This window comes from Vipera ursinii, assembly GCF_947247035.1.
Source record: "Vipera ursinii genome assembly, chromosome: 4".
In the NCBI taxonomy this organism is placed as follows: Eukaryota; Metazoa; Chordata; class Lepidosauria; order Squamata; family Viperidae; genus Vipera; species Vipera ursinii.
The window spans coordinates 25,272,408-25,295,573 of NC_139514.1; the positions used below are offsets into that span (position 1 = coordinate 25,272,408).

Consider the following 23,166-nt stretch of genomic DNA (forward strand, 5'->3'; position numbering starts at 1 on the left):
AATGTGGAACACAATAACTACAGTCTAAATGCTACATATAAAACAGAAATGTAGATGTGTTTATGCCATGTATTAGAATAAAGTTGTAAAATAATGAAATTATTTTATAAATCTCAAGGCTTGTTAATGTCTTACTTAATGCTGACTACCTTATAACAATTAAGTAACATTGTTTATTATTTGATATATTTTACAACATTTAAATATACATTCAAATTAACATTATTAAAGGAGTGTTTTATTTTAAAGTGTAACAGGAATTTGCAAGAGGTTATCCAATTTGAATATTGAATAGTCAAGATTCTTGATATATTTAAAGACTAAAAATAAATAAAAAATAAGATTAGACAAACCCAATCATTATTCCAAAATGCAATTTGGAGCCAATGTTTAATAAAATAAAAATAAAGGTCAAAACCTTACAATCATAATCAAGGAAGCTTATTATTAGCAATATTCTTTCATAAAATGTTAATGATAATATACATATGCATATACATATTTATTGATTGATTGATTGCCTCATCACATAGAGATCATCTTTACCAAAACTAATATCAATTTTTAATCTGAATGCTTAATTATAAAAATGCTAAATAGTCACAATGTTGGCCTTTATTATATCATGTTCAGTGTTAGTATTAGCTATGCATAATTCAAAGCAAATGCATTTTTAAACTGATTCTGTGCCCTTCGGCTTTGAAAAAGAAAAATACTGTCTTTCGAGAATACCTCTTTAGAATTATATAACAACTATCTTTAGCAAATCTTCTCAAAACATATTGCATATTACTGGATACAAGGTGATGCAGTGGTTTATAGAAGCTGCTTGTTAATTTCTTGATGAATGTATAGTGAGGCCAGAAATTCAGTATAGCATGTTTTCCTTTCTGAAGATAGATGATCACAAATAAATTCTGTGCCCAATCAAAGTTTGATTTGTTAGGTGTTAAACCATTTCTTTGTAAGGACAGTGTTTATAAATCTTGTAATGAGCCAGCCCCCTGTGACATTATAGTTCTTTCTGTAATTTTGATAAATGGAATTTTAATACATAAAGGATACATTGATTGAAGGGCAGCTTTCGGTGTCCTACACTGTCATTTAGATAAATGTTTATTACATTGTGGCAAACTGAATGATAAAGAATGACAAAAAACCTGCAGTTTCAATCATACTAAAAGAACCCAAGCAATTCTTTAAAAATGTATTTTTCATATTGTAAAACAAAATTAATTTCAAGAAGTTTTATATAAATTATTAAACTGCACATTGAGCAAATTCAACTAAATGACTACTGCATTTCTAGTGCATGTGCATTATCAGGTTGTTATAACAGAGGAACTGCCACTAGTGTGATACTTTCATTTTTATGATTTTATCTTTTATTCTGAAGTTTACATAATAATAACCAATAATCCTAACACATTTTTGTCTAAAATGTGACATCTGTTTTTTGTAAAGGTTTGAAAACATATTTTGAAGTACAAATTAATTCCATTAATTTTGTCTTTGAAAACATTTAATGGATGTTCAGACTAAACTGAAATGTTGAATGAAAACAATGTTTATTTTATAGGAACGGAAGAAGATGTGGTGAAATCAAAGAAAACCTTTCGAAGTCAAGCTGTAGTCAACCAAAATACTGAAACTGAACTCATGCTAGAAGGGGATGATGATGCTGTCAGTCTGTTGCAAGAAAAGGAGATTGATAATCTTGCAGGTATCAAAAAATTATTGCAACTTTTGGCAAAAAGAAAGTTATGATCTATATCCTATATTTTGGAAAGATTTTGCTGCCTATAGAATTTGGTATAGTTGCTTTTTAAGATATTGGTTAGTGTAATATATTCTATTGAATCTGGTCACTAATCATTACAGTCATTATACACATACTGCATTAAGCTTTATCTGGCACAAAAATTATATATATATACACATACACATATATAAAGATAGACCAGTCTCACCTTTTTTGAATGTTGCTAGCTACTATTGCTAGATTTTACAGACCTGTAATTACATGTTTATTATAGGAGGACAATTAATAGTATTAAAAATTGATTTCTTATATTTTATTTAAATACACAATTCTGCAACCATGGTTTTTAACACTTAATTATCCTTTTAATTTAAAAATAGGTTGCTTGCATATGTGTACCCATAATGATATGTGGTAATGACCTTGTAAGATCAGGCAAAGAGATATTGCCTAGGGAAGGGGTCCCCAACCCTTGGTCCATGGACCGGAACCGATCCACAACATGCCAGAAACTGGTCCATGCAAACAAGCAAAGCCCCATCCGCAGGATGCAGGCAGCATGCAATACCACGCCCCCTCCGGTCTACCAAAAATCCTCTCTCCATGGAACCAGTTCCTGGTGCCCAAAAGATTGGAGGCTACTGGCCTAGGGAACAGAGATATAAGAGGTAGCATAGCCCAGAGCTGCATAATGGACAGAGCAAGAGGCTCAAAAAGAACTCTCCCTAACTTCTCAGATTGCAAAGTAGAAGGCAGCAGAATTATACTTTCAGACTTGCAGGATTGATGTCAGCCTTATTAGGAAGAGCTGATGGGAATCATGGCCATATAAGCTAATACTACTTTATTGTAAAGCTACATTAATAGAAGTCTGAAAGTACAATTCTCCTGCTGTCACCATTATAGCCAGTAACTTAGTGAGGGCCCCTTATGAGTCTTTTGCTCTTCTCACACTGAAGCTATGGGCTAAGCTTCCTTTTATCTGCCCATTCTCTGTGTAGTATGTCTTCTCTTGATCTCCCAAGATCATTATTACATATCATTACAGTATCCAAAATGATGTGAGAAACTGAGCTAATTTATCTTTTCATACAGTTCCTTCCCATCTCCCAGGATTTTCCTTCTATATCCATGAGCAATTAAACGGTTGTTTTTATCCTTTTCAACAATCATTGATTTGTTTCTTTCTCACTCACTTAAAAAATAAACAGGATAAGGAAATAGGAAATATGAATATGAGGTCAGGGTCCAGGCTGAAGCACTGATTTTTATGCTCTTCTAATTCTTGTTTGCCCTTTTTCATCTACCAAAATCTCAAGGATGTGAGAACACTTATGTGGGAATATAAAAATGGAATAGACTGGAACTAGCATTGGGTTGATGACTACATGAAATGGCCAGACTTTATTTAGGGCATTATTTTTATGCAAATATTTCTTAAATGTGCTTTTCTCAAAAGGCAACAGGACTGTTTTTTTGCCTTGAGAACAAAACATTTCATTTCTCATCCAAGAAACTTCATCAGTTGTGATAGGGGTGGGGGTGGAATGGAAGGATAGGTACTGACAGTAGAGACTAGATAGATGGAACCTATCCTTCCATTCCCCCCACCCAACCAGACTCAACTGTTACTACCTCTCCTTCCATCCCATCCACCCCCTGCCATCACAACTGATGAGGTTTCTTGGATGAGAAACGAAATGTTTTGTTCTTCCTCAAGGAAAAAAAAAGCCACAGCTGGTATCATTACTAAACCTCTAACTTTCACCCAAATAAGTTTAACTACTTTTCTTACGAACATTTCCTCTGTGGCCCTGAAATTCCCCACCTCATGCCTAACTACTGTTTCCCAAGCCCTCATTTCCATCCTACCGCAACTATGGCAACTCCTACTCCCTCCCTCATATTCCAACAGTTATTAATGTGATAAATATTAATCTTTTATGTCCTTTGTCTGGGATTTCTGTTGGAAACCTACTGCAAACTCCCCTAGTTGCTATTGTTATCTCATAGATTCCCATTTTTATTCTGCTTTGCATCTGGGAAACACTATAGGGGTTTTCTAGACTTTTGCAAAGATCCCAACTTGTTACTTTTTAGATATAATTAACGTGTATAAATTAACTAAAATGACTTTAAAATGTTAGTATTTCATTTGCACATAATCTTTTCACAATTAAATGATTTTTAAAATCTGGTAAATGGTTTTAGTGTAGCTGGCTAAGAAGATATGGCCAATTTAAAACATAAATCCATTTCAGTGACTTGTTTAATATTAATAAACATTTCATAATTTTCTCTTCCAGTTTTAGCTCCCAAGTTCCTTCCCAGACTGTTCATTTCAAGAGGCAAGTTTTTATTGATAAATTACAGACAGAAAGATCAATACATAGTAGCAGTGTCGGATAGCTAACTCTGTAAATTAATGTCTCAGTTTGCACAATCATACTGATTATACCAAGCATTAACCCCTTTTTTATTTTCTAATCCCTGAATTTTAGAATTTTAGAAATAATTTCCAGTAGTTTTTCTGGCAATTAATTATACTAACTCACAATTATAAAAGATAAATTTTCCATGATAAAACTATTGGATTATGTAATTTAGTAATAATGTTAGAATACCCCTTTTTATATTAATATTGAACTGAATGTTTATTAAATAATACATAAAATGGATTTAATGCAGCAACATACTACTTCAGAATTTGTTTCTGAAGAACGAGATATGGGCAGGACAAATATCAACCATGGTAACTTAAGTAACAAGTAGGAGTGCATAAAACCGTTATGCAATCAAGCCATAGACTTGTTTCAACTGTCTATTTCAACTGGCAGTGGCAATCTCAACTCGTGTGTATTCTTTTCAAAGGCTTTATCTTCATTCAATATCTTTATTCCAGGTCCCTCCTCTTCATAGTTCCACCTTTCTGAAACTCATCTTTTCTGTGTTAAGTTCCTCACATAATTTAGAATGCTGCCTCTTCTTTGGACTGGAAACAAGCCTCAGGAGAATATTGTTAGCCATTTGCTCCACTTGTACAAAAAGAGGAAAGTAAGAAAGTGATTAATAAATTAACACCAAACTAAAAGCCCCAAGTACTAAACACAAATAATTTCTTCAAATAATTTTTTAAAAAATTATCATTCTTCATATTGGGAAAAAGTCTTCCCCATAAGTAATGCTCTGTACAAATCAGCTTTGTAACCAGCATTTACTATCCATCATAACTAAATATATCTTTATATTCAGAAGAATATATTAACAAAGAGCAAGTGTAAGAGACAAGTGAGGCTTCCTTCTTTATCATAATACTGAACTTCCATGGCTGATCCATATTTACCTAAACTCTTTGCAAAATTTATTTCTACAAATGTCCACAGAGCAGCCACAGTTCATTTTTCAGTCTGCTGCTTGTCACAGAATGATTTTTTTAACGAATTATCAAATCTTACTTCCTTTAACCTTCAATCTTCTACAACATATATAGCCTGATCTGGTCCCCATTTTTCTCACTCTATTCAGAATCATTCAGCAAGAGAATTTCTTTTGTTCAATTTTATTCCTGAGAAAGCAGCCCAGTCCCCAGCTGGCCATGGCTGATATGCAATAATAAATTATTGATCTTTAACAGTTATCTCCCTTCTTAGTACTACTGTGCCTGGAATAAGTTAAAGATCTTTATTTTGGAATTAACTTTACTGTATCCAGATGGAGGCACTTTAAGGGCAAAAATCTAATGTTAGATAAGATTTCCAGACCCAACAGTTTCCTTCCAGGTAACTGCTTATCACCACTCCTTCCCTGATATTTATTTTTATTTTATTTTTTTATTTATTCAATTTCTATGACTATACAGCTCAGCCAAATGACTCTGTCCAATGACAATTCCAACTGGCCGTGAAATTTATCATCTGTATCCTAAATGGATCTATGAAAGGATATTGAGAAAGAGAACTCTGTATTTTCATTTCAATATTTGGGACAGGATTTTCCCCTAATTTTGACTAGTACATTTTTCATTATTACCTACTTCTTGAACACTTCAATACATGATGTGATCACTTCCAAGCTACTGTGAAATTAGAAGCCAGTGCCCAAATTTGCAATAAAACTAAATTAATATTTCGCAAAGAATTTAGTGGACCTAGAATTATATTGTATTGTTTTATAATTTATAACTTTCCAACTTTGACAAGCTATGATGAAGATTCCATATGAGATCTTTTGAGTAATGCCTCTGTACTGAACAATAACATGCAGGAAATTCCAAGACCTAGGGAAACAAGACCTCCTGTAAGCTCTGATTTGAATATATTGATGGTTGGCTTTTGAAATTAACAAATAGCAATTATTAAACCAAAATTATGTTTTCCTTAAAAATAACATTCCTTCCTAAGTAAAATTGAGCTAAACTATCATATAGCTTATATAATGACTGGAACTATCATAAAAAATGTCAAGGCTGAGAATGTTTTAAATTATATTCTGAAGAGGCAAATAAAGAATCTTTACTTGTGTAGAGTATAGAATATGAACAAAATGTAGTGACCTATAGGCACAGATACATATAGACACAAACACACATTGTGCCTTAAGTCAACATTGACTCCTGGCAACTGCCTGGGCCAAATATCTATAGCTTTCTTAGGAAGACTTTAGAAGTGGTTTTCTATTGCCACCTTCCTAGGGTTGAGAGAGAATGACTGGTCCAAAACCACCCATCTGGCCTTGTGCCTAAGGGGAGAATAAAACTCCCAGTCTCTCTCCAAGCCTGGTGCCTTAAATTTATGTGGACATCTGTAGATTAGAATATAGTGTGCTGCCATTAAAATCTGTTAGGATGACATGGATCTTCTCAGCTGTGTCTAAAATACTATGGAACCCTATTCTTGTTGAAATACAGTTTGTACATTTGGTACATATATTTAGGAGACTTGACTTCAGTTTAATTACAATTTCATGTATAAAGTAATGAAGTCTTAAGCTTCTACATGATTCCTAATACTATGTTTTGTACGTTGCTTCTTATCTTCTGAATACAATCTTGTATAAAAGGACACAATTTCATTAAATAAAAAGTACTATTTATCTGATTAAGCAACAATAGCAACAGCCACAAAGCAGAAGTAGTCCAATATTAATATGCAAAGAACTTGCAAATGGCATTCTTTTAAGCATAAAATTGCCCACAATGGGTAGGATTTAAAACTTCCAGCTCTAGAGCCTGCAATTTCTACATTTTTTGGAAAGTATGATGTTGAACTTAATGATAAAGTTTGGGAAGGGATGATCTTTTCTTTTTGACTGCAACCTGTCCATATTCCAGGAAAAACATTTTCTTTCTAATTGGCTGATTATTTCTTGTTTCCATTGGCAAGAGCTCTGTTCTTTTTATGTAAGAGGCATGCAGTAAGTGCTCAAGGCTTCTAATACAGTCACTTAGGATAAATCCTCCATGAAATCAGCTATGCCAGGATTTGGGGAGAAACAAGAATTTCGCAGTATGTTCATTGCTTGGACCAAATTCTGACCCAATTGCCATTTTATTAGTACTATCTTTCCAAAAAAATATAACTAGTTGGAGGGTTTGGGTTAGATTGTTCTATCCTTCAGAGTGGAATTATTGTTTTTAATCATTGTCCTTGATACCAACTGTGAGAAGCAGATTATAAATGACTGCTGCCATTTCTACATCTCTGACTATTGCAACAAATTGTGTTACATTGCTTTTTCTTTACATATAAGAAGCTCTTCAGGTGATTTCTATTGCTACACAATGCTGAATTCACTATGATGGTGAGTGGGATCATTGTTTATCATTGGGCACAAAGAAGAGAATTAAATAATTTAAATAAATAAATAATTTAATTTGTATACCGCCCTTCTCCCGAGGGACTCAGGGCAGTGAACAGGGCAATACATAGTAAAAAACCGAATACAAAAATTAAAAGCGATTAAACCATTATGCCCATAATAATTAATACATCTTAAAATTAGAGCTATTTATAAAAACCCAACCCCATCCCATCAGACCAGGCCAGCTTGTTCGAAAAAGAAGGTCCTAAGATCGCGCCGGAAGGAGTGAAGGTCGGGGGCCATCCGGAGCTCAACCGGTAAGCGGTTCCAAAGGTCTGGCGCGCCCACAGAGAACGCTCTCCCCCTGGGGGCCACCAATCGGCATTCTTTGATCGGCGGCACCCTAAGGAGGCCCTCTCTGTGGGAGCACACTGGACGGAGGGAAGTTGACGCCGGCTGCAGGTATTGCCGTAGGTAATCCGGACCCATGCCATGAAGGGCTTTGTAAGTCAATTCCATTTTTAGATATTAAAATAAGAAAAAAAAATCATCATGCATTTTTAAATAATATGTCAGTTGGCATTATTATATATTTATAGGTTTTTTCCTAATGATGTTATAAAATAAATTTGGAACGAGGACATCTCATAGGGAAATAAGAGTTTTAGTTCACTACCAACAGAAGAGTTAATAGATAAGGGAGATTTTCATTAATGCAATATGTTGAGCTTATGTTTTATACACTGGAATGTTTATAATTGTTTGCTTCTTGCATATTGCTGTAAAACATTTCCAAACTTATCTTGTTTGTATCTCCTGTGCTATGGCACTCTGCTCATCTTTTCTATAAAAAAAATTCTTTCTAACCAAGTTGCTATTTAACATACTTGCCAACTCCATCTTTCACACTGAATCCATCATTATCAACAACCTCAATTTCCTTGGTAAAAACATTATATTGACTTTTAATACCATATAAACTAGTTCAAAAAATCGACCATATTACTTCTCTGGAATGATAAGTATGATGTGGATCTGATATGGGGAATCAACTATTCTTCATCACTTGCTTGGAATTATAGAATTGTAGAATTGGAAATCACCTAAGAGATTATATGTACTTCCCTCACATAACAGTCTTTCTTTCTTTCTTTCTTTCTTTCTTTCTTTCTTTCTTTCTTTCTTTCTTTCTTTCTTTCTTTCTTTCTTTCCTCTCCCCCCCTCTCTTTTTCTTTTTGTAGTTTAGTGTGTTGGATGTACCCTAGCTTTTGACTAGATTGTACTTTACAACAGTGTGCCATCCCTTAAAAAAGTTAAGAATGTGTGTGTTTGTGTGTGTATACATACAGTATCAATGTGTGAGTGTGTATGAATCCATACAAATTTTGAGAATGGCAAGTGATATGTCAAGTTGAGTCATAACAAATTTATAGTAAAAGCCCTTACCAACACTTCTAACTTCTAAACTTATTGAAAACTGTATGAGGTAGTTTGAGAACCGTTTGCTGGAGATGATCAAATGGACTGCAATATTGCAGTTCCAGAAAGTACCAAAAAGAAAGCTTGAAAGACTGGTGTTATTGCATAAAAGCTCTATGCTCCCATTATCTTATATATAAAAGTAGCAAGTTGTCAGTTATATGTGGCTCAATAAAGATTGCACGTAGGTTGAATAACATATCTAATGTGCAAATACTACATTTTTCAGGAAGCGGCCTGTTGGCATTTCAGAATTCTGTAGTTTTTATTCTTCAGGTGTACTTCCAAATTTTAACAAAAACCCTCACCATATATATGACTGAGATCTAAAGACATCAAGAACTGCATTTAGGATTTTCACTTTGGTAGTGAGAGTTTTCCACATTGAGATGGAGTGATTTAAAAGTTGTACCAAACAGATATGTTCACTACCTGAACCTTTTTATCTTGAGCACAACAGTCAATAAACCCTTTTTCTTTCTCAGCAAATTCTGAAATTATGGTTCACTTTATTGCTAAAGCAAACATCCAGAGGTCACCCTTCCCCATATTATTTTTTTTCATGCATGCCTACTAGATTTATGCCCAGTGGATTTATATAAATCTAAACAATAATCAAGAGATTATTTTTGTACATGCAAACCATCTTTCTGTGGATATCAGACTTTGAGGAATCAGTTATTCAATTTCCTAGATGTTTAGACACTTAGTCTGCTGTATCTAACTTTTCGTTGGAGATATGCTATTGTGTCCAATCATGTACTAGAATAGAATAGAATAGAATAGAATAGAATAGAATAGAATAGAATAGAATAGAATAGAATAGAATAGAATAGAATAGAATAGAATAGAATAGAATAGAATAGAATCTGGAAGAGACCTTGGAGGTCTTCTAGTCCAGCCCCCCCCACACACACACACATACTCAAGCAGAAGAACCTATACCATCTCAGACAAGTGACTATCCAGTCTCTTCTTAACCTCCAGTGATGGAGCACCCATGATTTCTGGGGGTAAGCTGTTCCACTGGTTAATTGTCCTCACTGTTAGGAGGTTTCTCCTTAATTCCAGGTTGCTTCTCTCTTTGCTCAGTTTCCAACCATTCTTTCTCGTCCTGCCCTCTGGTGCTTTGGAGAATGATTTAACCCTTCTTCTTTGTGGCAGCCTCTCAAATATTGGGATACTGTTATCCCTATTTCTTCTTTTCTTTAGTCTAGCCAAATCCAAGTCCTGCAGCGTTCTTCATAGATAGATGCCCTCCACTCCCATTTTCTGATAGCCAATGGGATTTACACATCTCTCCTCAGCTCAGGCTTAAGTTGAAATCTGAAAGCAGGATTTTCTAAGTAATGCAATTGGCCTAAAGGTAACATCTGTTCCAAAGGTGATATATTCTCTAGAGAAATGATTAGCTTTTTCTTATTGTGCTAGATTTAATTTCTTTTTAAGTCTTTATGGTTTTTGCTTTTGTTGTCTGTTTAACCCCCTTAGAGTATTTTCCTATGGGAGATACTTCTAAGCTACTCTCTGTAATTTCATATTTTGTTTTAATTCACTCATCACTAAATGTTTTCCATATGCATACTTAAAATTAACAATGAATATTTAGCTTTCCTCTTTTCCTTTTAAAAATAAACATTAACATTTATTTACCTCTTGTGGGACTGACCTATCTCCAAAAGAAGGAGGATTCATTTCCCTAATCATATATTTAATACTATATATAGATCTTCTATTCTTTTACTGGAGAAAGTCTATTTTCTGCTTTCTCAGTGATCAAATGCGTAGGCATCTATCTTGGAGAAAAGAAGGTGCTATTATTACTACCATTCTTCTACTACCATAAAAAAGCATCAAGCATTTAATACAACACTGTTGTTAATTTGTGATGCCTGTGAATGATAAAGTAGTATCCATCCTCCTTTGAAAAAAACTGACATCAATTCACCAATTTCACACCTTGATCTGAACCTATCATTACTAATTTCTAATAGAGGAACATTTTGATCCTTAATTCTGAACTGTATGGAGCTGACACTGGTCTGCCATGCTTTTCTATCTATGGACTCATGCCAGTTACCAGTTTTGTCTACTGGCTTTCAGAAGCAATGGTAGTCAGCCTCAATATGTAATCATTCATAGGTTTTACATTTAAGGTTATAGTATTCTATAAGCGTTCAAGAACTAGTTCCTCTTCAACTTCCCATTCCCTTGTCTTCCTCAATGAGCCCTTCAGAAACACAAATATCCCTTGCTTGTTGGTATTTGCTCAGCAACATATATATTGGCATTAGAATCTGAACTGCAGATCAGATTCTAAGCAACAGACACATCCAAGTCAACCTGCAAAATTGCAGTATATATATCATATGCAGGCCTGAAAGGAAAATGAGCAACAGAGTCTTAATAACAGCTTGTCAGAGAGTTTAGCTACCTTTAAAGTGTTTTGGGCAGCCAAGAAAATCATCTCAGGTAATGTGATCCAGTTCCAAATTCTGACTTTCAAGTGACCACCATTTTTTTTTAAAAAACAAGATACAGAAAATTTTTATTCTCTGACATTGGTGAACCTCAAAGCACCAATGTGTATGTGCAAATGTACATATATAGAAGTTCTCTACTGTATTTAAACTATTTGCCCACTAGTAAAGCCTGCACCTACTTAAGTATTCTCTTGCTCATTCCATCTTTTTCTCATAAATTTCTGCAATTGTATAGAATTACTACAAGTGGCTCCAGCTTTTGTGTGAAAGGTGTATCTTCTCACCCTGATGTTTGTTGCCTAACTAACGCCCCAAGTCTGGGAAACAAAATAGATCTCTTTTTATGTCTATTACATCAGTAGCTGTCTCTTTGTTCTAAATAGGACAACCCATCTATGCTGACAACATTCTACTGTGTAGTTGAGGATTGTGTATGTGCATGTGTGAGAGAGAGAACTCTGTGATATGGCTGTTTTTATCTGAGATTTCTTGTGCAGAAAAGATAACAAAAAGGAAAATGAAAAATAAGAAAATATGGAGATTTCACCCTATTGCAGTTTACTACTACTACTACTTTTTAAATGATTCTCAGATACAAGCACTGTAGTATCATTGCACAGTGCAATAAAGATAAAAGGAAGAACTTCATTACTTTAATTATTTTAATTTAATTATTTTATGTGTAGCTCTAACACGTGGAGCAAAAAATTAGTTACAGTTTATGGATATTGACAAAGTTAGCATTTCCAAATAAGGTGTTTAAAATTTGTTATAAAAAATGGAAAGAATTGTGATAGGCCAAGAAAGCCTCTAATGCATATAAAAATAATCATAATAATGTACTGAGATGTTTTAAGAAGCATCTACTAACCTTCTGCACCTTTGACCACAAAAATAAAATATTTGTTTTGTAGGTATAAATTACATAAGCATCAAGCTTTTATGTAATTTCACTAACTATGCTAAATATGTTATTAGGAATGTCAAACATGCAATTATGCATAGACCTGCCTTCCATTTTAAATGATTGTGATTAGGAGAGAACTAAGTCCCTTCATAAGGAGCTAATTATATATATTAAGGTGCTGTTTAAATCTTTATATCTCTAAACAGGTAGTATTCAATATCACCTATTACTTTTGTGGTATTAAATTAGGCACTATAGTCTTAATTTAAATTTAAATATTTATTTTTATATAAAAAGGAATCAGCTTATTACGTATTTCTTTTTGGATTATACAGTATGTTATAGTTGGACTGTTAAAGATAACATCTTGATGTTGATTTTGAAGATGTTTTCCATGTAAAGCATGAGAGGAACTTATCACTGTCTTCTCCAGGGATTTTTTTCAACTAACCAGTTTAGTCTTCAGCCCTTAGATCAGGGGTAGGCAACCTCAGCCCTTTTATGACTCATGGACTTCAACTCCCAGAATTCCTGAGTCAGCATAACTGACTCAGGAATTCTGGGAGTTGAAGTCCATGAGTCATAAAAGAGCTGAGGTTGCCTACCCCTGCCTTAGATTATCTGATGGTGTCCTGTCCAAGTATTTGTCAGGTCCTGCTTAGCTTCTTGAACTTCATTTGGGGCCCTGATTGGATCTCCATCGCTTTTCAGCAGAATTTCAACTGCTCAGAGCTGCTAGGAAGTGCTACATTCTGTAAGTTTTGGAAAGGCTGCACCCAAAAAAGTAGCAGCCCGCGCACCTAACGGCGCGCAAATTATATAACTAGAAATCAAAAACAGCAGCGGAACATTCAGGGCAAGTGCATCTGAGATTCCTTGTATCTAAGAATGTCTGGCTTAGTTCAGTGCAATACTTGTTTTGCAGCTGTCTTTCACAGTACCTTTTTCAAACTTGGATACTGTCCTATCTGTAAACAAATCACTAGTCTACAAGGACAGATTATTTATCTAGGTTCTGTAATCTGTGCTCTTCAAGCAGAAATTAGGTGTCCAGTTCAGCCCTTCTACCCTATTGAGCCTCCGTGCTATCAGCCCCCTCTACCACAAAGATCCTGCAGGAGAAGGGCAGTGTGGACAACTGTGGGATCTGGCAGGGTGAGATCTGTGAACCATAAACACAAAGCTTTCGCTGTGTCCCTGCACAACAGGTACAGTGCCCTTTCTGACCTTAATAGGGACATTAAGGAGACAGGTAAAGGTATCTGTGATAATAACTCAAATAAGCAGGGGATCGTGGTCCAAGATGAAAAACTTGTTTTTGACAGGGAGAAGTGTGAATCTGGTATTACACACCAGTCATGCAAGAACAGAAAGGCATCCAAAAAAGGAAGCCACCTTCTGGTTGGTGATTCAATTATAAGGGATGTAAATTTAGGAAAGGACACAAAGGTTTCGAAAGAGGTCAGGTGTCTTCCAGGTGCTACTGCCAGTAGGGACAAGAAGCCTATTTCCAAAGTAATCAAGAATTCCAGCAAGGACTGTGATGTGGAGGCTATTGTACATCTTGGCACTAACGATCTGTCCCAAAAAGATGTACTCTCTGTGCAGAATGATTTCCACAGCTTGGGGCAGGAACTTAGCAGAATAGGCTGTAGGCTTACTTTTTCAGAGGTTTTACCAGTGTATAAGGAGCAAAATGGAAAAGGCCAGTGTATAGCAGAATTTAATATGTGGCTAAAGGAGTGGTGTAAAGGAGAAGGCTTTGGTTATATTAGTCACGATGTCTGTAGCTGGTCCAATGAAAAAATGTATAAAAGAGTGGTCTGCATCCATCCAAGAAAGGGACTGAGTTACTTGGCAATTAAGGCACAGCTTTTCTGGAGGAACATTTAAACTAAACAATGGGGACAGTGAGTTAATTGATACAGAATATCACTGTCCCCGGCAATCTAAGAAAATAGGGGAAGTCAGGCACCACACAAGTTATGTAGCAAGTAAACACAGGGTCAGTCATAAAGGACTCAAATGTCAATACACCATTGCACAGAGTATGAACAGTAAGTATGAACATTAAGCAGGGTGAACTAGAAATTCAGGTAAATGAGGGCGGATATGATATTGTTGCCATTATGGAAACATGGTGGGATGAAACCCACAAATGGAACACACAGCTAGAGGGATTTAAACTATTTAAAAGAAACAGACTAAAGAAAAGAGGAGGTGGAGTTGCTCTATATATAAGAAATAACTTTCTCTACAGAAATAGAGCACAACAATGATGAAAATTGTAAACTTGAATGCATCTGGGTCAATATAAAAGGGGGGGAAATGACATTGCCATAGGTGTATACTATAGGCCGCCCAACCAAGCAGAGGAAATAGATGAACTTTTTGATAGTCAGCTAACTAAGGTATGTAAGAAGCACATCAAAATAGTAATGGGGGACTTTAATTACCCTGATATCAACTGGGAGACAAACTCTACACCAAGTGGAAGATCAAACAGATTCCTGACAAACCTAGCAGACAACTTTCTCTCCCAAAAAGTAGAGAAGGGAACTAGGGGATTAGCCATATTGGATTTAATTCTCACAAACAGAGATGAAATGATAGAAAATGTCAAAGCCACAGGAACCTTGGAGGGAAGTGATCATGCAATATTGGAATTCAACATTCTGGAAGCACAAGCAATAGAACACAGCCAAACTAGAGTCTTGGACTTTAAAAGAGCTAATTTCAATAAACTTAGAGAGACCATGGGAAGAATTCCATGGATGAGAATCCTAAAGGGGAAAACAACTCAAGAAGCTTGGGAAATTTTGAAAAGTGAGATAATAAAGGCCCAGTCTAGCACAATACCAACAAAGAAGAAAAATAATAGCTCTCAAAAGAAACCAGCATGGCTGCATAAAGAACTCTGATAAATTGAAAGATAAAAAGGACAAGTATAAGAATTGGAAAGAGGGGCACATAACTAAGTCAGAATATCAGCAAATAGCCTGAGCCTGCAAAGATGAAGTGAGGAAAGCTAAGGCTCAAAATGAACTAAGGCTTGTGACCAAAGTCAAAAATAACAAAAAAAGCTGCTTTCAACATATAAAAAACAAGAAAAAAGTTAAGGAAATGATTGGTCCATTAAAGTGGCAAGAAGGTGACAAGCAACAGGGAGAAAGCAGAACTATATAACTCGTTTTTTGCATCTGTCTTTACACAAAGGGAAAAAACAGTCCAACCTACCAAAACCAGTGCCATAAAAAACAGAATAGAAACGCAAGTTAAGATAGGCAAGAAAATGGTAAGTGAACACCTGTCCAGCCTAGATGAGTTCAAATCACCAGGACCAGATGGATTACACCCAAACGTTCTCAAGGAACTGGCAGACGTGATCTCAGAACCACTGAACTATATTTTTCAAAGATCCTGGAGCACTGGGGAACTACCAGAGGACTGGAAGAGAGCAGATGCAGTTCCCATCTTCAAAAAAGGGAAAAAATAGATCCAGGAAACTACAGACCTATCAGCCTGACATCAATACCTGGGAAGATTCTGGAAAAGATAATCAAACAACAAATCAGCGAACACCTTGATGCAAACAAAGTCATCACTAAAAGTCAACGTGGGTTTGTCAAAAACAGATCATACCAGACAAATCTTATTGCATTCTTTGACCAAGTGACAAAATTAGTGGACCAGAGGAATGCTGTAGATATAATTTACTTGGACTTCAGTAAGGCATTTGATAAAGTAGATCACAACCTACTACTTGATAAGATAGAAAAATGTGGGTTAGATAGCATCACCACCAGATGGATTCGTAGCTGGCTGACAGGCCGTACTCAGCGTGTGGTCCTCAATGGAACTGCATCTACATGGAGGGAAGTAAGTAGTGGGGTGCCCCAGGGCTCTGTTCTGGGCCCAGTGCTCATCAACATCTTCATTAATGATTTGGATGAGGGGATAGATGGGGAACTCATCAAATTTGCAGACAACACCAAGCTGGCAGGAATAGCCAATACTTCAGAAGATAGGCTTAAAATACAGGAGGATCTGGACGGACTTGAACACTGGGCACTATCTAACAAAATGAAATTCAATGGTGAAGAAAGTAAGGTTCTACATTTAGGCAGGAAAAATCAAATGCACAGGTATAGTATAGGGGATACCTTGCTCAATAGTAGTAACTGTGAGAGGGATCTCGGAGTCCTAGTAGACAATCACTTCAATATGAGCCAGCAGTGCGCTGCAGCTGCCAAAAAAAGCCAACACAGTGCTAGGCTGCATTAACGGATAGAATCAAGATCAAGTGAAGTACTAATACCACTTTGCAATGCTTTAGTAAGGCCACACCTGGAATACTCCATCCAGTTTTGGTCACCACGATGTAAAAAAGATGTTGAGACTCTAGAAAGGTTACAGAGAAGAGCAACAAAGATGATTGGGGGACTGGAGGCTAAAACATATAGGGACCGGTTGCTGGAATTGGGTATGTCTAGTTTAATGAAGAGAAGGACTAGGGGTGACATGATAGCAGTGTTCCAATATCTCAGAGGCTGCCACAAAGAAGAGGGAGTCAGGCTATTCTCCAAAGTGCCCGAAGGCAGGACAAGAAGCAATGGATGAAAACTAGTCAAGGACAGAAGCAACCTGGAACTAAGGAGAAACTTCCTGACAGTTAGAACAATTAATCAGTGGAACAACCTGCCTCCAGAAGTGGTGAATGCTCCAACACTGGAAGTTTTTATGAAGAGACTGAACAGCCATTTGCCTGAAATGGTATAGGGTTTCCTGCCTGAGCAGGGGGTTGGACTAGATGACCTCCAAGGTCCCTTCCAACTTCTTATTATTATTCTGAGTCAAGAGAAAACCAGCCAGGTGTTAGTACCTGCTGAAGTATTGGAATGAAACATTACAAAGTGTTAGCTTAAAAAGCTACCAACCTGATCTACTGAATTAACTGTTGTCAGTGATTTGTATAATTAACTGCATAAATACTAAAGGGCCAAATATTTCAGTTTGCCTTACTAGTTTGTCTTCCAGATGGTTTCACTAAAATTAGTGAAATGTTCTTTTAGTAGCCACAAAAACGTAGTTAAAAACTCAGTCAATAGTGACTTAACAAAGTGTAATTTACATTCTCTATTCCAAATGTTCTGGATGGAGGACATGTGATTGTACCCTAAATTCTGTGGTACAGTTCACCCAGAACTAGATTTTTTTTTAAAAAAAATGTCCTGTATAATCCACCCACGATTTCAGTTTCTTAAGCAGAAAATCTGGAGAGAGTTAACAGTGTGTAATGATGTTCCAAGAAGGGAATTAGTTTCAAAAAGCAAGCCATCAGACTTCTAATGCCATCCTGCAGATGTTTCTTTTTGCATATCTGCTGATAATTCCTAGGCTACCGCCGTTTCTTGAGAAGTAATTCCCAAGAGATTCAGCAGGATGCGTCCTCCCATTTGAAAGCCTTGGGCTACAGAGCCACGGAAAATTGTTGCTCGGAAATTGGATAGGACAGAAGCAGTGGAAGAGCTGCTTTTGGATTTTATTATTAACCTACCTACTTGCTTCAAAGCTAATTTGCATCGGCGGACTTTTTGGTACCCAGCACTCCTTTAAACTATCCTAACAAAACCCATCTTTTCTCTCCTTTTCCCCCCTTTCCCTATCGGCGCCCTTTTCACTATTAGTCGGAGTACTAATCTTGCAGCTTCCCCCCCCCCCCGAAATGTATCACTGTACACGGCTCCGCAGTGGCAACTCAGCTAGATCGATGATCCACATCGGAGCCTTGTCGTCCTTATTTGATTGCGGCTTGTAAGGGCAGGCCGCCGCTATGTCTGTCGCGTCCCGGTGTTCTTCTTTCGGCGAGAGGCTGGCAACGCCCACGAGGGAAACCTGCTTACAGACCCAGGGTCTGCTGGCCGCCTCCTTCGCCTTTTGTTAGCAGGCAGGCGAGGGACAACAAAGGGGGTGTCCTCTGGACCAGTGGAGGCGAGCGCAGGTGGGAGCATCTTGGTCGCCTCCTGAGCCAAACAGCGAGATTTGGCACGGTCCGGCTTTCAGTGGAAAGAGACTAGTGGAAGACGCCCGAGATGGTTTTGTTCGGCTTGTACACGTTTTGACGAACCGCGCCCATTCTTCCCCCAACTCCAGCATCTCGGGGTGCTTCTGAGAGTCGAAGTGTCTCTTCCGCGCTGTTCTTTGGGGTGTCAGGTGCACGATCCGAGGAGGGAGGTGGGGGGGGGGGAAGAGGAGGCGGCGGAAGCAGAGCGGTGGCTGGTTGGCCGCCTGTCTCGGGGGCCATATGGAAAAGCTGCACTATTTTGATTATGCCTAGTGTAAACAGTTTAATGTCGGATCCTTACAATCCAGAGCCTGTCCCAAAGGGGATTAAATCATAATCCTCCTGCTCTATAGCTGTAGTGGATTAATTTGGTATTCTCCCAGTGGCTGCTCCGCTCCCTGAAGGCTGTAACAAAAAGACTCAGCGCTCCTTAAATGTGCCGTGGTATTGGGAGTTGTAATTGGGAGATTTCCAAAGGAAAAGTGTTGAAAATGACACACCATTAAGAGCGCACGTTTCAGTTGCGCCTTTTCTAGGGTTTGGAAGCGTGTGGGGGGGGGGGAGAGATGTTCAGCGACCGGAACTCCAAGCGAGACAGAATGTAACCAGGTTATGGAAAGGCGGCATTCTGGCGGTAGACTCGATCCTGAAAGGGCCGGGTCGCTTCTTCCTCCCCCCCCCCACCTCCCGTCCGCAGAGAAGGTCCTCGCAGCCCTTCTGAATAGCGCAAGGGCGAGGCTCGAAGCCGTCGAAGAGGGCGGAGCTGGACCCTTTGCACCTTTTATCTTTGAGGCTGAAGCGCGTCCGTTGGGCTCGCCTGGAAGGGCGAAAAGGCGAAGTCAGTGTTTCTTCTGGCCCTAGTAGATAGGAGTGCCCCCCCCCAGAAACAGGAACCCTGTTTTCTTGGTATGTGTGATAAACATGTTAATGGCAAAACATCATGCGGTTAAATTTTTTTTTATTTTATTTTAATTCCATTTATATCCCGCCCTTCTCCGAAGACTCAGGGCGGCTTACAAGCTTAGCAGTAGCCTTCATTCTATGTATACGCCTGCTTGTTAGGGCTTTCACACACACACCCCAAGCGGCATTATTACAAAGTCAGCTTAATTGCCCCCAACAATCTGGGTCCTCATTTTACCTACCTGGGAAGGATGGAAGGCTGAGTCAACCTTGAGCCTGGTGGGATGCGAACCTGCACTAATTGCAGGCAGCTGGTGTTACTTAAGGAGGCATTAGCCCACTGCTCCACCAACGCCGGGTTTGGTAATTCCGTGGCCGGTTTTGTTCAGGCCTGCACTGGGTTCCACAAGGTTCGGATCCTTTTTAGGGGTCGCCGTTACTTGCCAGTCCTGCGTACGGCCCCTCTTCCTGATTATTTCCAGCGGCAGTTTGAGAAAGTCTGTCCTCTTCAGGACTGACCATCCTTTCACGGTTCCCTTTCTCCTCTTCCCCCCCCCTCCCCCCGTTGTGCGGGCGCGTCGCCCACAAAAGTCTTAACGCTTCTTTCGGAGAAGATTTCGCGTTATAGGCTTTGGCCTTCTGACCACCAACTACCAACCGCTTTCATTTTTATTTGGTTCATATAACAAGCGGGGAACTGGGAGGTAATCGGGTCAAGTACCCGATCTTTCTTCCGAGAATGAGAGAATCCCACTAAAACGCCTTCTTTAAAATGATGGACTATCCGGCGGCTCCCGAACTGCATCATCTTTAGCGCCCTTTTCATTTTAGCGCTACGGCCTGAAAAGCCGGAGCTCCGGGAGAGGCAGCCGGCCAGGAAGGGTTAAAGAGCCTCGGGACAAGGAACCGGCGCGGCGGGAGAGGAGGCCAGGCCAGGCCAGGCTAGGCAGGGCGCTGCTGTCTTTGCCGTTAAACACAAAAGGAAAGAGTCCAGGGAATCCAGACCCAAATCCACTTGTAATCGCACGAGAGAATCGCGCATAATTTACTTGAGCCACCTAGATGAAGATTGATGAGCCTTTAAAGCGCCGTTTCGGATCGATCCCCTGCCCTTAGCAGGAGCCCGGCCGTTACGGCAGCCTGGCCAGCGGCTCGCCAGGACGGCGCTCCGCCGAGCGCGGAGAGGGAGAGCGGGAGGCGACGCGGAGGGAAGAGCGAGCCGAGCCCAGCGCATGTGATCCGGATCAGCTGACTGGGGTCGAGAGGCCAAGGTGGCCTATTAGGCGAGAGAAAAACAAGAAAATGAAAGAAAATAGAGTTTGTATCAATATTATCCAGCCCCTGGTGGGTTTGCCTGAAAGCTGTCATAGGCGACAAACGGAGCGTTGCTTTGGACTCTGCAAAGGGCCGCGGGGGCGGAGGGGGAGAGAGGCGATGCCTGCTGCTAGGAGGGAAGTTAGCACGGAAATCAGGGCTGAGCCACTCACGTCAAGCAGCTAGAGGGTACACGCGAGTTAAGTGGGTGGTGAGAAGTGGGCCTGCAGAAATTCGTGGGTGCGCGGAGAGGGCGCGCTCCGTTGCAGTTCCAAACCCAGGTCACCACCTTTAGCCAGAAAAAAAAAGGAGATGGGTTGGCTGACAGCTTACCTGGCCACAGGCACAGAGACTCAGATTTGAAGGGAACACATTGGAAAATTGATTCCCCCCCCCCTCCACAGGCTAAGGAAACTGGCTTCGGCGGAAAGGGGTGCTTTCATTTTCTAAATTGGGCAATATTTAGTTATTCTAGCTTTTAGAAGGTAGTATATTTTGGATTTCTTATAATGGATGTCTGGATTTATTTATTCATTTCATTTTAGGACTATGCCTTAATTTCGACCCTGACCCTTACCTCAGATTTTTTTTAATACGTTAAAATACAATTTACACAAGGAACTCCTTGGGCTTTGATTCTCTCCTGTTGTCACGCTATATTTACATTTTATTGGTAGCAATAATCATTGCTATCTCATCTGAGAATGATTCTGTAAAGCATTTCCCTATTCTTACCATTTTTTAGAAATACTAGTTAGTTTCAGGATTCCTTTGCTAAGATAATCTTGATTGCATTTTGCTCACATTTATTTGGAAACGAGACTTAATGAAATAGATACATATTTCTTTCAAAATGGTCTTTTATGTTCAGTAAATAACATTAATTTTGTTAAAATTGCTCAGTTATTTTTCGGTGGCTTTCTGTTTTAAAAATATTTCTGCTAGCAACCAGATTTTAATGCCAAGCTTTCCCTTTTTTACTCAGAAGTAAGTCCCAGCTAAGGTCCCAGCCCAAGACAGCATGTTTAAAGATTAAATGGTGGCAACTAAGAGAATATTTCTGGCATCTTGGGAGAAAAATCGATTTGTGATATTTTTTCACAATGTTTGTAGTAGCTACGTTTTTTACAAAAATTTGGGCACACCCACACAAAACAGCATCAGAAGCCTTGCAGATGGTTGTGTAGTGTTAAAAATAAGCTTCGGTTACAGTCAGGGATAATAATAAGAATTAAAATATCTTCTTGCTGATAGGATGCTTCAGTGAATTGATTTTGGAAATAGGGAAAAAAGCACAATTAAAGGCAGCCCTGGTTTCACTGTAGTCATCTTCAATGGGACTACTGCTAGCTCGTTTTGATAAGATTCCTACATATACATGATTGATAAAATATTTTCAGTTATGATTTATTTTCCCATGAAAGAACACTTCCCAACCAGATCCCCTCGGTCTTGGGGAGTTCGAGGTCTCACATTGAGTTGGGATTAGAAGACCCAGGCAGTCTTGTTTCTTCTCCCGCCGGCCCTGTGTCGGTCACCCTTTGGTGCAGCGGAGGGTCCCGCTTTAGGAAACCAGCCTGCCGGCGCCTTGTCCCCGGAGTATAAAGGCTTTTTGCTTTCGTTCTCGGCAAAAGAAACGGAGCAGGGCACATCTGCTTCCGAATTGCCGCATCCTGACGTCGCCGCTCTTGTCTTGCAGGGCCCGTGGTCCTCAGCACGCCGGCTCAGCTCATAGCCCCGGTGGTTGTGGCCAAGGGGACGCTCTCCATTACCACCACCGAAATCTACTTCGAGGTGGACGAGGATGATTCGGCCTTCAAGAAAATCGACCCAAAAGTGAGTAAAGCGCCGGGAAGGGAGAGCGGCGGGTGGTTTATTACAACTCTCACGTGAAGAAGGCTGAACGGCTGTCGACTGTCCCTACTCTTTTCCCTTCCCTCCTCCTGGATCCGTTACAGCTTTAATTATATAAAATCCGCTATTACTCCGACCTCTCCTTTTATCAGTCCCCCTCCGCCCGCGCCCCGCAATCCTGCCAGCCTAGGGTGTTTGAGGGAATGTGGAGAGTTTTCGCTGTTAAGCCAACTGTTTGGTTTTCCCTGGAGGTAACGGGAGGCCCCCACGCCGCAGACCCCATCCTTGAACATAACAACTGCAGACCAGGCGCTTCCTTAGAACTAAGAGGAAATAAACCGCCGCGTTTCGAGGACCTGGTTTTCGGAGGGGGGAGGCGCTCCAGAAGGGAGAGGAGGGATTATTGAATGGTGCTTAGTTTGAAAGCGGAGCCAGGATCACGCTCAATTTTCCGAGAGCGGAAGCAGAGAAAGTTCTGCCTTCACGCCGACCAGCAGCAATGACGCCGTAAAGCAGGAGCCGTATTCGTCCCACCTCTCTCCCACCCCCCACCCCCGCCGCCCTTACATGGCATGAACAGTGCGGAAGGGGGTAATTGCGT

At 39.2% G+C, this 23,166-nt stretch overlaps 1 protein-coding gene across 3 annotated transcripts in view; it reads left to right on the forward strand.

Annotated features, from left to right (window-relative positions):
• The window catches only part of NBEA (neurobeachin), a 372,004-nt gene that overhangs the window by 207,821 nt on the left and 141,017 nt on the right, over window positions 1-23,166 (forward strand). For all 3 annotated transcript variants that reach the window (XM_083361881.1, XM_083361879.1, XM_083361880.1), the window contains 2 exons: window positions 1,580-1,723; window positions 22,411-22,547. In XM_083361881.1, coding sequence (XP_083218007.1) covers window positions 1,580-1,723; window positions 22,411-22,547 — 281 coding nt within the window. The remainder of the gene's footprint in view (window positions 1-1,579; window positions 1,724-22,410; window positions 22,548-23,166) is intronic.